Source organism: Bemisia tabaci, chromosome 6 (genome assembly GCF_918797505.1).
Source record: "Bemisia tabaci chromosome 6, PGI_BMITA_v3".
NCBI lineage: Eukaryota > Metazoa > Arthropoda > Insecta > Hemiptera > Aleyrodidae > Bemisia > Bemisia tabaci.
The window spans coordinates 50790794-50803355 of NC_092798.1; the positions used below are offsets into that span (position 1 = coordinate 50790794).

A 12562-nucleotide genomic window follows, 5' to 3' on the forward strand; every position below is an offset into this window, starting at 1 on the left:
ACATTTAAAAAAATTGCAAGATATGCCGACCTCTAAATTTGCCGCCATGCATGGGCCGCGGCCCATGTGGCCACCCCCTAAATCTGGCCCTGAGCAGTTTTCCATTTAAAAAATAAAGTATGACAGGAAGTCTGCGACGTCGCGTCGCAAACCGAGTTATGTGATTGCCGACTTACACCGGTCGTTATGTCTCTCCCCTCCTCTCTAATACCGCATTTTGAATTACCCGCTAAATCAGCTCCTCGTGTACACTGCTGCTTCCTTCAGGGAAAATGTGATACTACCGATTTGTAAATAAATAAACTTATCTAGATAGATAAGTAGTTTTTTTTATCAGAATGTGTGCAAACGCGTGAATGCATTTAAAACATGACTATTATCACTGACATCTGCAGTGATCTTGATGAGGTCGTACTACTAAATAGTTTTTTTGTGAAAAAGAAAAGGCATAAAGTTTATCTCAACAAAGGCATTTTGCTATGGGAGTTAGATACTAACCCTTACAGTGAGTAAACCCTTCTCTTATCCAACTGCATCTTTTGAGCTCTACATCATGTATCTTTCTATGAGCAGTATAGTTTTTTGTTTAGTTCATCTGCTCCAAACCATTGATAATACACTCAATGCAAAATGTATCGCTACCTTGGATAGTGAAGGATTAGTTTTATTGTGCATTCTGTACTTAACCTTGATGCTTTCGGTCCACCTACTTTTTGGGAAGGTGTATCAGTCCGTTCAATTTAAATCTCCTACTCCTCTGACGGAGGTGTCTCAACACCTTATTCCTTGTTTCTACAGTTTTTAAATCACAATGAACCCTATCATAAGAGGTGCAAAGGATGTTACTGGTACAATAGAATTGGGCACTGCTTCTGCCAAAAAGTTTTTCTGAAAGGTTCCAGATGGCTAGAATTACTCTCAAGCATTAGTTCTAGGGAAGAAATTGAGTTAAAAGCAAATCATTATTTACTTTATGCTGCATTTGTTTCTTTTCAATCACCCTCCATTCCTTTTGAGAAAGCTCTGCTGATAGCGTATGTTTTTTTTTATTGATTTTGATGCACATTGTCCAGATAGTTAACAAACTCTCAAGTCAAACTCATTCATAATTAAAAGTTTCAGTAATATTTACCGCACTTTTTGATGTAGACAGAAAGTTGGGAATGTAGCCAATGTGGGTCACAATTCAGTAAACTGATAATCTTAATACAGAGCTACTTCTTGGCTTGTACAGCGTTGACTACATTTCCAACTTGCTCTGTCTAAACGACTCGTGCATCTACTGCAATCAGTTCGTAACTTTTCAGAAGATTGGGCTCATGAATATGAGAACCTGGTATTTTTCTGATGTGCTGCTCAAGGTTTAAGAACCAAGGTTCTTCTGTCACTAATGTAAAACCTTCACAGCCTCAATGTATTGTAAATCTCCAAGCACATCACTTGAAAAATCATGCTTATTAAGGTTTTTACAATCAATTGAATGACAAATGGATTTATTTTTGCTGGAAAGATTTATGTGCACGGGTCAGGTTGTGCGTGTAACTTTGCTCCTTTTAGCATAAGTATGCCTAATTATTCATTCACCTTGAGCAACCGAACCCTCCCAACCATTTTTTGTTTTTTAGATAAATTAAGTACTTACTTGACTCAAAGGGGTTATCACTATTTATTACATTATCATATCATTGTAGGATGTAATCTCTATAGCTGCTCCGAAGTATGTGGTATTGTTTTACTTCTTGATTTTCTAACATCAGCCGCATTAAAAAGTGAATTATTTCTGTTTTTGAGCTCAACATATGATTGTTTTCAGTTACGCAATAATTAAAAATTCTGCTTCTTTTTTTTTTTTAGCTCGCTCAACAGTTTCCGTGCAAGACATACTAGCTGTTGACTCTTGGCCAAAAGATGGCGTCTCTTGCTGCTCTCACACGGAGAAACATACCAGTTTCAAAATTTCATACGCCTCTAAAAAAAAGAAAAATAAATGGAAGTGTGAGGACATTATTTTTCAAAACTCGGACCAAAATCTTGTTTCAAGATGGATCTCCACTTTAAATTCATTCATTGAAGGTTAGTCATGTTCCTAACTGCGCCTGTATGATTGAATGAGTAAATATGTTCATCGTTACTCAAAATAAGGCAAAGTGGCACTGGAAACCGGAAGTCCCTTGATAAGGATCCATTAAAACTTTGTACTTCCTATACATGGATGTCCACAGTGTGAAACCACGTATATTCATTACGGTGTTTCAAAATCTTTGCTCCTATTTCATTTTTTCGAAGTGAAACTCGACTTTATGGCTGGAAATTTTTACAGAATATTCTGCAGTCGGAGGAGGAAAGTCAAGGAAGTTTTCAAATAATTAAATTATCTAATTTCCCAATGAAAAAGTGAAGTATGACAGGAAGTCTGAAACGTTACTAATGGAGATACATGGTTTTGCACTTGGCCATCAACATAGTTGTTAAAAAATCTTCATTTGCCAAACTGTATGAGGTAATCACTGAAACTAAGGACACTCAAAGATTTTAGAAGTACTTATAATGCTCTTGTTAGCACTGTATTTTGGTTATTCCTAATAGTAGATGGTTGCTACTTGTTGCAGTTTACAAAGATACAAAGGCTGAGCACTAAAAACTGGAGAGCCTTACATTACCCAGACTGAGACTCGTTGACCTCCATCATACACCGCAGGCATGATGCAAAGATGATTTAAAACCAAACCAAACCTTGTATGCACGATTCCCTTGATTTGAACTCTCTTTTAAATTTTTGTTCTTTTATATTTTGCAGCCTTAACCTCTAGACCGAAGCGTTTGATGATGTTCGTAAACCCTTATGGAGGAAAAAAGCAAGGTGTCTCCATTTTCAAAAATGTCGTGAAGCCTCTTTTGGATGTAGCCAAAATTGAAGTAGACTTAACCATCACTCAAAGACCTCACCATGCCCGTGACACTATCAATTCATCAAGGCTTCAGGATTTTGACGGCATCGTGTGCATCGGTGGCGATGGAACTTTTTCGGAAGTAATGAATGCTGTTCTCTTCCTTGCAGCAAAAGAAAAAGGCGTGAATATCAACAATCTTCACACCAAAATTCCTGCCTCCCTAGTTAGAATCGGTGTCATTCCTGGTGGGAGTACAGATAGTCTAGCTTATTCTCTTCATGGCACTTGTGATATCCAAACAGCTGTGATTCATATTATTACGGGTAAGTGAGGCCTTAATGTTCAATAAAGTTTCATTTAATAATTCAACGGAATCTAGCATAGGTTAATTCTGAAAATAATGATCTTTGAACATTCCAAGATTTGTGTAGATTGGTGATTTACCTAGGATAGAATGTTTTACTTAACTGGGAAAAGTCAGGGAATTTTGCAGTCCTCCTGAAAATTCGTTTGTCAAGTAGTTTATCCAGCAACCTGGAAAACCATGAATTATTTGGACATTTTTTGGGGGAAACGTGACAAACGTAATGAAATTTGCATGAAAAAATTTTGATACGGTAATATTTTTTGTGAAACCGTCAAGTTTTCTCTTTCATGTTCCAAAAAATTGGGAATTCAGCGAGAAATCGGACAAATTCCGTTTGTTAGCACGCGCCTCCATCCGTCTGGAACACGAGCCTCTGATACTTCTTTGTGAATCTCTACATATAAATCATGGTAGAAAAATCCTGAAAACTGATCATAAACTTTTTTCAAGATTATTACCATGTATAGAAGTCAAAGCAAGTGTCCTCCAAACATATCACTTCCAACAAATCAATGATCACAGAACCTTTATTTCTCTGCTCAAAAATCATGAAATTTTCAAAGTTTTCTTTCTGCCAAAAACTACGGTAGATGGAGGAATTTTTTACTGCTTCGCTCTGAAAATCATGAAAAGACCCTAGATCTTTTCCCCTGTAAATTGTTGATAGTCAGGAAATAAATTGCATTTTGGTTATGGAAATTATGAAATTATCAGGGAATTTAATTTTTTTTAAAAGTGCTGGGCATCCTGTCCCGTCAAACTTTTTTAATGGACCCAATTGCACTGCTCGTATGTGTTTTCTTAGCAGACCTTGAATTTAAACTCTGTATTTGTACCAATCATCGTCATCTATGCATCATTCTAATCAACTTTCTTTTATTTTGTCTCTAGGTCATAGCACTGGTCTTGATATTAGCAGCGTGCATAATGGTGTAAATTTTTGCTCATTTTTTGTAACTGTCATGGCGTATGGCTTCCTAGGAGATGTACTGAAAGAAAGTGAAAGATTTAGATGGCTTGGCCCCAAACGATACGACTTTGCTGGTAAAATCTGTTTCAATGGTCTTTACTTTTTGTATTGGCTTTTATCTGCAGTTGCTCTTACTTCCAAAGAGTGAAGAAAACTCACCTTCCGTTGAAATCCTCCGTAATTTAACTTGCAACAATGCAGTCCATTTTCATCAACTAATAATTGTTGATGCATTTCCTTCATCTAGCTGCTTATCCACACACTTCTTCTCTTGTTTATAATTCAAAGTAAAAAGTTCAGATTATTTTTTCGATTTTACTTTGATTTTCAGTTACCTTGTTTTCCATTTGATACGAATTTTGTTCCTCAAATCTTAGATACAATGCTCACACATGGACAAAAATTTTTTGAAAAAGGTGACAAAAATGTGATCCAGAGTGTCCTGCACAACCAACACCAGGCATCTTCCCTGTAACTTTTGAACAAATGGAGGTAGAGGCTTGAAATTTTGTGGGTGTTTACAGGTCAAAGGAAACAACTTTTGGGAACTCCCAAACTTTTAAAGGGACCTCGTTACAAAAGAGCAAGAACCTTGGTTACAGAGGTGGTGCATCACCCTGTTTGTGGCCTAATGGCTAATTTGACGCATGTTGATTATAGTTGTTTCGCGAGAAGGAAGTTTAAATTTAGTATCAATAAATAATGTGAATTACAAACGTCAGTCTTTCACTTATAAATTAATTTTAGAAATTTTTGATGCGTACAATATCTTCTGTGTAAAATAATGAGGAAACGAGTCTTTTAGAGGTCTAACTCTTACCTTGTCTCGTAGTTCATTAAAGCGGTTGCTTCATATTCTTGTTAAATAATTTTTTGTTCAATTTTGCCTCAGGGTTCTTTCAGTTTATACAAAATAAGGGTTACGAAGTAGAAATTACATTCCTCAAGCAACCAATACAACCAGCTGCCGATTCCAAGTGTTTACGAGATTGTAAACGGTGTCAGTTACCTCAGAGAGACATGCGAAAACAGATCGAACTTCAAAGTAAGTGCACAGTTTTAACTTTGCATCAAAATATTATGTTCATCAAACCCTCTTTTTCAAGGAGCATTGTGTCCAGAAAATACAATACGATATAAGAGATAGTGTGGTAAATGGACTGATTTAGTGGGTATGTCGAGGTTCAAATGTAAACATACATATAACTTTGTTGCTCATTCGCGCTCTTTGCACCACGGTGGTAAAAAGCGTCCAAGTGCTTCTTACAATCAAAATTTCTTGCGTTTAATGAAGCCTTACTTGATTTATGACCGGTCAGTCACTAAATTTTGATAAATTAACACAATAAACTCATGAAGAATTCGCATATAACGTTATGTTAGATTGTTTTACTTTGAACCAAGAATTCGATATTATGTCGAATGATGTAGTCACTAAATCAGTCTATAGTGAAAAAGTGAGAAATAAATGTCTGAAGGTATGAATCACCATATAAATTGAACAACAATCAACAACACAATGCAAAAAGCATAGTTTTAAGAACGAAATATTCAGGCTACCTCTCATAGGTTTGTTTATTTTTAAAGCATCTAAACGGACTTAAAAACGATATAGGTACCTTTCGAAAATCGCTACTGAATGCATCATTTTAACTCCTAATAGACTTTTCAATGCTTTTCTCCCTCTTAATTTTTGTCATTGGTTTTTTTTATAGAGTGGATGAAAGTACGTGGAAAGTACTGGAACATAGCTGCAACAAATGTATCAAGTGCATGCCCTCGCTCACCGAACGGTGTTTCACCGCACTGTCATCTGGGAGATGGATCTATTGATCTTGTTTTGGTCAAACATGGATCCATCTTTAACAACCTCAGAATGTTGCTGACTGTTTCTGGAAAAAAGAAAAGTGTGGTAAGTAGAATTCTCTGGTATTACTTGTTCATCGTACCCATCTGGATTTCACCTAGAGTTCGAAGCTAGATTTTTAAGATTACGATACTTTATGGCTTGACACAGTCAGAAGCCCCCTTAATTTTTTTTATCCTCTCATGGCAAGAGGCTTATACACTCTATATGCTATCTGGTGTATGTATTGTAATTTTCCCCCCTTGTCTCACATGCTCAACAAGGTGAAATTAATACTGGCAAGGTTTTCAAATTTGGAGATTTCAGTGTGTCTTTTGTTTTATGCGCAAAATATTTACTATGGGCGTAAAGTGGAGTACTCAATTTTTAACCCTTTCCATTGGTCTACTTTAAGAAAAATTTTCCACTAAAGAATCCCAGTCAAGGATTCTTGCTGAGTCAACTGAAAATATCTTTAAAGTGACAGGATATCTTTTTGAAATAACAAAAGTACCGTTTGAAACAAGGAGATTTCCTCTTGGCTCAACGAGACTTGATGGACTTGGTAGTTAAGGCGTTGAAGTGCAGTTTTTGCTATTTTGAGAAATACGTTTATAAAGTTTCAAAATCACATGGAGCCTTATGGCAGAAAGAAAGTTCAAACTCAATTTTTTTATGTTTAAAAATTGGAATTTGGGAGTGAATTTTTCACAGAATATTTTTTAAGACCAGTTCTAGTTGAAATCATGAATACATCAATTTTTTCCAAAACTGCACTTATGCGCCTTGTCCTCCAAGCTGCTCAAATCTTGTCTGGGAATTACTAATTGGAATTTCTTTCGATTCAGCAAGAACTTTTCTCTGTATAGTGCATGGCCTCAAAAAATATTATGATTTTGATTCGTGAAATCTCTCGCTTTTTCAGTATGACTTACCATTTGTCGACGTGCATCGAACATCTCAGTTAAAACTAGTCACACTGCCTCAAAGGTGTAGAAGTCGTGACGTTAGTAGTTGGAACTGTGACGGAGAAGTGCTAGAAGAACCAGCAGTATTTATACAGTAAGTTCATCCTTCACAAATTATATTTTTTCAATATTCTATGTGTCTCTTTTTCAGTCTCCTCTCTGCTTTAAGTCGGAGGAAATAAGGTAATCAGATTCAAAAATTAAATAAAATTGTGCCCTTTTATACAGGCTCTTATTGATAAAGGGTGTCCACTGATCCAGAAAGTCTGAAAAATCGGAAAAAAGCTTACACATGATTTTTTAAGGCAAGCTTAGAGTGTCAGTAAACCAAACAGAAATGTCAAACAAATTTTTGATTGGGCTCAAATTTTTTGCACAATTTTATAGTTTAATTTGTTGGGAAAGATTTGACTTCAAATCAGGATAGGAAGGAACTAAAAAATTACTCAATTTTTTCCAAAGAGTGGGTACTAAAATCTTATCACTCAAAATTAGTGCTTAGTTTTTAATAAAAGTTTATTCTGCGGCAAAAATGTTTCCAATGTGCCCTCTCGTGTAATGTTTTCTCTTAATTTTTGTAGATCTCACCGACAGGTGCTACAAGTGTTCTATCGTGGAGCAGAGCAGACTTTATCCGAAGCCAGGAAGCGACGTTGTTTTTGTTTTTAAATTGTTTTTCTTTGTCTCGAGAGCGGTATGAGTTATCATGCTTATAAGTTCAAAATACTCATGTGTCATGTTTAAAATTTCCAACGACTTAGAAATTAAGGCTCAAGTAGACATTTGCCTTAAAAAGCTCTGGAGGCGAAATGAATTCACACGAATAATTCTCAGCTCTCCGATGCGTTTGTATTCTTTTTGATGGCAATTGTTTAGTATTGAAAGGTCCTTTATGGTTTTACATCATTCACACAATCTTGAATTCTTTTTTACCGCATGAAAAACACTGCGGTCAGTCACAACTGCTTATTAAGAAACCCTTTTTTGTAACTTTCAACATAATTTAACAGAATAAGATAAAGAATCACTGGTAACTGGATCGTCCCCAGGTGCAACCTATTCAGCAATGGGTTGAATCCTAAATTTACCTAAATCTGAATCCAGATAATAAATTTTTACCATGGACTCTTCTAATTCAAATCATAATTTTGAATCCACTGCCATATTGATAACAAAAATTTAGTATATTCATATAGTAAACTCCCTATTATCCAAGCTAATCGGGGCTGAGGTGATGCGAATAATCGAAAAGTTTGGATAGTTCATAGACTACCAAAACAAAATAATAACTAACGAATCATAGCTCATATCACAGTTACTATGGTTGAAAGTAGGCAGTAATTAACCTCATAAGGCGAGCCAAGAGTTGGAAGGAACTTTTTCCTCTACGCTCATCTTTCAAGTCGGACTTTCATTTCACCTCCAGAGCTCGTTGATGGTAAAACTACGAAATCACTTAGCTCTGTTTCCTATCATACGTATTTCATCCTCATATTTACCTTTTTGCAGCATGACAGATAATCTATAATGCTTGAATTTAATGTGATTTTTTTTATACCTTTTCAAGTACATTCTCCGAAAATTTGGCATAAAATGTCAAATAATAATACTCTCATGAAAGATTGACTAGTTGCAGGTTTTTTGCAACCCTGAAGTAAAGGCGTTTTTGTAGTTTTATTGTTGACATCCCAAAGGCATTTGCAGTAACTAACAATCATGATCTCCTTGAGCTCATCAAGTACAGATGGCATTTATAAAAAAGAAATCGAGTGTTTTGACAATGTTGGTACCTGTTTGCACTGAGTAATGAGTGACGGAATGCTGTTTCTGAAGCAGGCCAAAAAAGTTGCGGTTAGATGAACGTGCCTATATCATTGCCTTGCTCTCTAGTGAACACCTCCGTGTCGTTTTTACTACGGGTTGTATTTCATCCCAACACCACTCAGTCAATTATTTTTTTCAGCTGTGAGAATGGTCATGATATTTAAAATTGCGGAAAGATAGTAAAAAAGTTGTAGCCTCTTTGCGTCAGGCAAATGCCTTGCAGACGGTCGTTAATAGGTTCTGAAACCGGAAATACCTAGAAAGTTTCTATTTTTGTAATTTTACCGCTGTGCTGTCCAGCAAATTAAATAAATTACTGTATATTCAGAAATCATTTAGGAGTTGTGATCTTATAATTTCTCAAAGAAATTATTCTATGTTCTAGAAGTTGTTCTAGAAGTTGTGATGTTTTAATTCCTTTTTTTTCAATTACATCACATTGTTTTTGGCTTGATTGCTAATCTTAAAGGACAGCCAAGAGAAGAAATATTTTCTGATTTGTGAAAAGAATAATCATTCCATATAATCGTCTCCCTCGGAAGGAAAGTATCTCGCCAGCTTCAGTATTTCTATGAACATTTTATTTTTCCATGGGAGAATGACTGTTCAAATTTTCTGAAAATTACTGTGTATTTTCTCACAAGTGTAAAAAAAAATTCACTGGAAATTGTCAGCAAATTCATTCAACAGCTTTTCGATGAAGAAATAAAATGCCGGTAAGAAATACTGAATCAGCGATCAAGATACTTTCCTTCATGGGGGAGGCAACAATATGAGCCATCTCCTTATTTCTTTTCACTTTTTTTTTAAAGTCAATCTTATTTTTTAAAAATTTCTGTGATTTCTCGTGTTGTATGAAGATCACTCTGTAAAGCTTTCAACAAGACCACATGGTGAGTTACCTAAAAAAATACGTAAACAAGATTTAGTAATGGCTAATAATGGAAGATCCATTTCGGTTTAATTTGAGCCAATGTATCAAAGTGAATCGATTAAAATCGTATTCAATTCTGATTGAATGATTAATTCAAGTTAATTCCATGCTTGACTGGGCAAAAGCATTTGTTTTCATCCATTATTTTAGTGATTTTTTAGTATCTTAGAACAAACGAAGAAATTTTTGTACTCGCTCGTTGTTTTGTGACTTACCAGGAAATAATTGTTTTATTCTTTAGATTTAATTCTACGTGCAATAACTTTCCAATGTAAATATTAATATTGTGCTGGTCACTTCAATGTCTCTGGTGATTTACTAAGATCATACTCAAAGTACCGCTGTATTAATTTCCACTGAAATGTATGGGAATTAAAGAAAAATCAAGATTGCTCAATTTTAATGATCAAGTTTTGTACCTTTTTATAGCATTTATTTTAGCTTAATAATCATCGGTGTCTTTGAAAACACTTGATCATATTATTCAGTTCAACAGTGGAAAAGCCCTGTTATTGAATTTCAGTGCTTTACTGTATCTTTAAGTTGAATTCCTTTGTGTTTCCTATCTGTTACCGTCTCCCAAAAGGAATGGAGAATAATGTGCCCAATTTTTACGTGTAGAAATGTACACTATCAAGAAAAAGTTGTATCAGGATCAAACGTGTTATTTTTATTTTTATATTGTATTACATAGTGTTACCCACATGATAAGAGGGTTTGAAATCTATCATTCTGAGAACATCATACTTACCATGGAATAAATTAATGCTGAAAGTAAGCATAATTAAAGGGTTGTCGAAAGGCACGAATGAGAGGAGGCGATAGCGTGAATCCTTTGCAATGATCAAAACCATAGTAGAGCATAATAAACCCACAAAATTTAACTTGAAACCTGTTTAATTGGCCAATCCATTTCAAACGATATGTTGGAGAATAACTTATTTTAAGCCCCTGTGTGAGTGGTTCTAGAGTGCAAAAATAAGTATTACGATCCCTATGATCTCTTTTTAGGCAGGTTATTTTTTTGTTGTTAATTTTCGCAGTAATGCCTCAAAGCTGTCAGAGCTTTCCAGCAGAAAAATAGTCCTCTATGGAAACAAATGATACAATCTTTCATAATGCATTTAAATAATCATTGAAAATTTCATTTTCTGCTTAACTTTTATTTTTAAAAATAGTCAATTTCTGGGGAAGGGTATTGGTAAAGGTATTACTTTAAGCTTATTTCATTAGAATTGTTTTAGACTGACATTACGCATATTTGCTTACTAATTATTCCCTATTGGGTCCAAAAAAGAAACGCAGTAAAGGAATAACAAATGAATGCAGTGGCAATTCTGACAAGTTGGCAATACTGGTTTTCCTCCGTCTGAATTTATGTTAAACAATCGATTCTTGGAGAGGTAGCGATCGCCTCTCCTAAAATCTATATTTTAAATGGATCTAAATTTAGGAAAAACATTCTTGCCAACTTGCAAAATTGCCATTGAATAAATGGGGCAGTAGTAAGGAGTTTTTGCAGGAGGGTTGTAGCATAGTTTTTCTGATAGTTAAATTTCCATACTTTCTGTTCACTCTGTACTTTCAGAAAATGAATTTTAAAAAAAACGGATGCCACTGACTTAGCTCAATTAAATTCTTACTCAGCTATAATTATGACCATCAGGTACTGAAAGAGTGAGCAAGAATATCGTGTGAAGAAAACAATAGAATCACGTCTCTCTAACAACTTCGTTTCCACGAATATCACATTAGAAATTTTTTATACTCGAGTGTAGTTTTAAGCTCTAGAGTGCGATATGTAATTGCAATTTTTCTTTTCCGAAGGCTTGAAATGTATCTTAATGTCAGCTGTATTCATAAATTTTAGGTTTTATCGAATAATACTCTCAAGTCTAAGTATTTTAATGTTTAATTTGTTTCTTTGCATTTTATTTTTTTAGGGGGGACTTATTAATTTTGTGAGTGGGTTTAAAAATGCTTTCAATGGAAGAAACTTTTTTCAGAATAAGTTTTGCATGACACTTATGAGTTGTGATTCATGAAATGATAAGACTGTTGCGAGTGTTTCAATTTTCAGTGTGTTTCAAGAAATTTCAAATACTGTGTTGCCTAATAAGATCGCATGAATCATAAAATGGACAGCGTTAAACAGAAAGGAACCAAGCCACATCAGCTATTGCCAACTTTAATTTGGCAATTTAATGGTTTACATGAAAACGGTTGTGCGGATTTTTGTGCAAATTTCAGTGGATTTTCTCCATAGGTCGAAGCAAATTCCTCAACGTTCTCAAAGAAATCCACACAAACGTTCTTTTGTAAAAAATGCAATTGCCTTGTTAAAGTTTGCAATAGCTGATGTGACTTGGTTCCTTTCTGTTAAACACGGTCCAAATATTTATTAGAATGTTCAAGATGTAGAAAAGTACAGCACAACTTTAGTCTCAGATGCAGCTCTTGTAAATGAATAATCAGTATTATGATGTCACTGCATAAAGTATATGCAATGTTTTATGATCAACATGAAATCATGCGGAGATTTTTCCCATTAAAGTCAGAACTCTCTCGCTATTGTTTTAGTTTTTGAAAGAAAGCCAAGCTTCCTTGACAAATCACGAATTTTTGGAGAAATTTGTAAAGTTTTTCTTCCAAATTTTCAGAGAATTTTCTTCTTAATTTGATCTGAAGGAACTGCAAATTTTAATGAAATGCATTCAAATTTTTTCTCACAAATCTTTTCTAAGACTGAATTTGACAGCATT

At 34.8% G+C, this 12562-nt stretch overlaps 1 protein-coding gene across 1 annotated transcript; it reads left to right on the forward strand.

Moving 5' to 3' along the window:
• The first annotated feature begins 296 nt into the window (after positions 1–296).
• Positions 297–12337, forward strand: Cerk (Ceramide kinase). The gene is made up of 8 exons (XM_019048085.2): positions 297–505; positions 1855–2073; positions 2798–3214; positions 4150–4302; positions 5121–5273; positions 5944–6140; positions 7000–7136; positions 7624–12337. The coding sequence occupies exons 1-8, from the start codon at positions 370–372 to the stop codon at positions 7709–7711; spliced, it is 1500 nt and encodes a 499-aa protein (XP_018903630.1). The 5' UTR covers positions 297–369; the 3' UTR covers positions 7712–12337.
• The last annotated feature ends 225 nt before the right edge of the window (positions 12338–12562 follow it).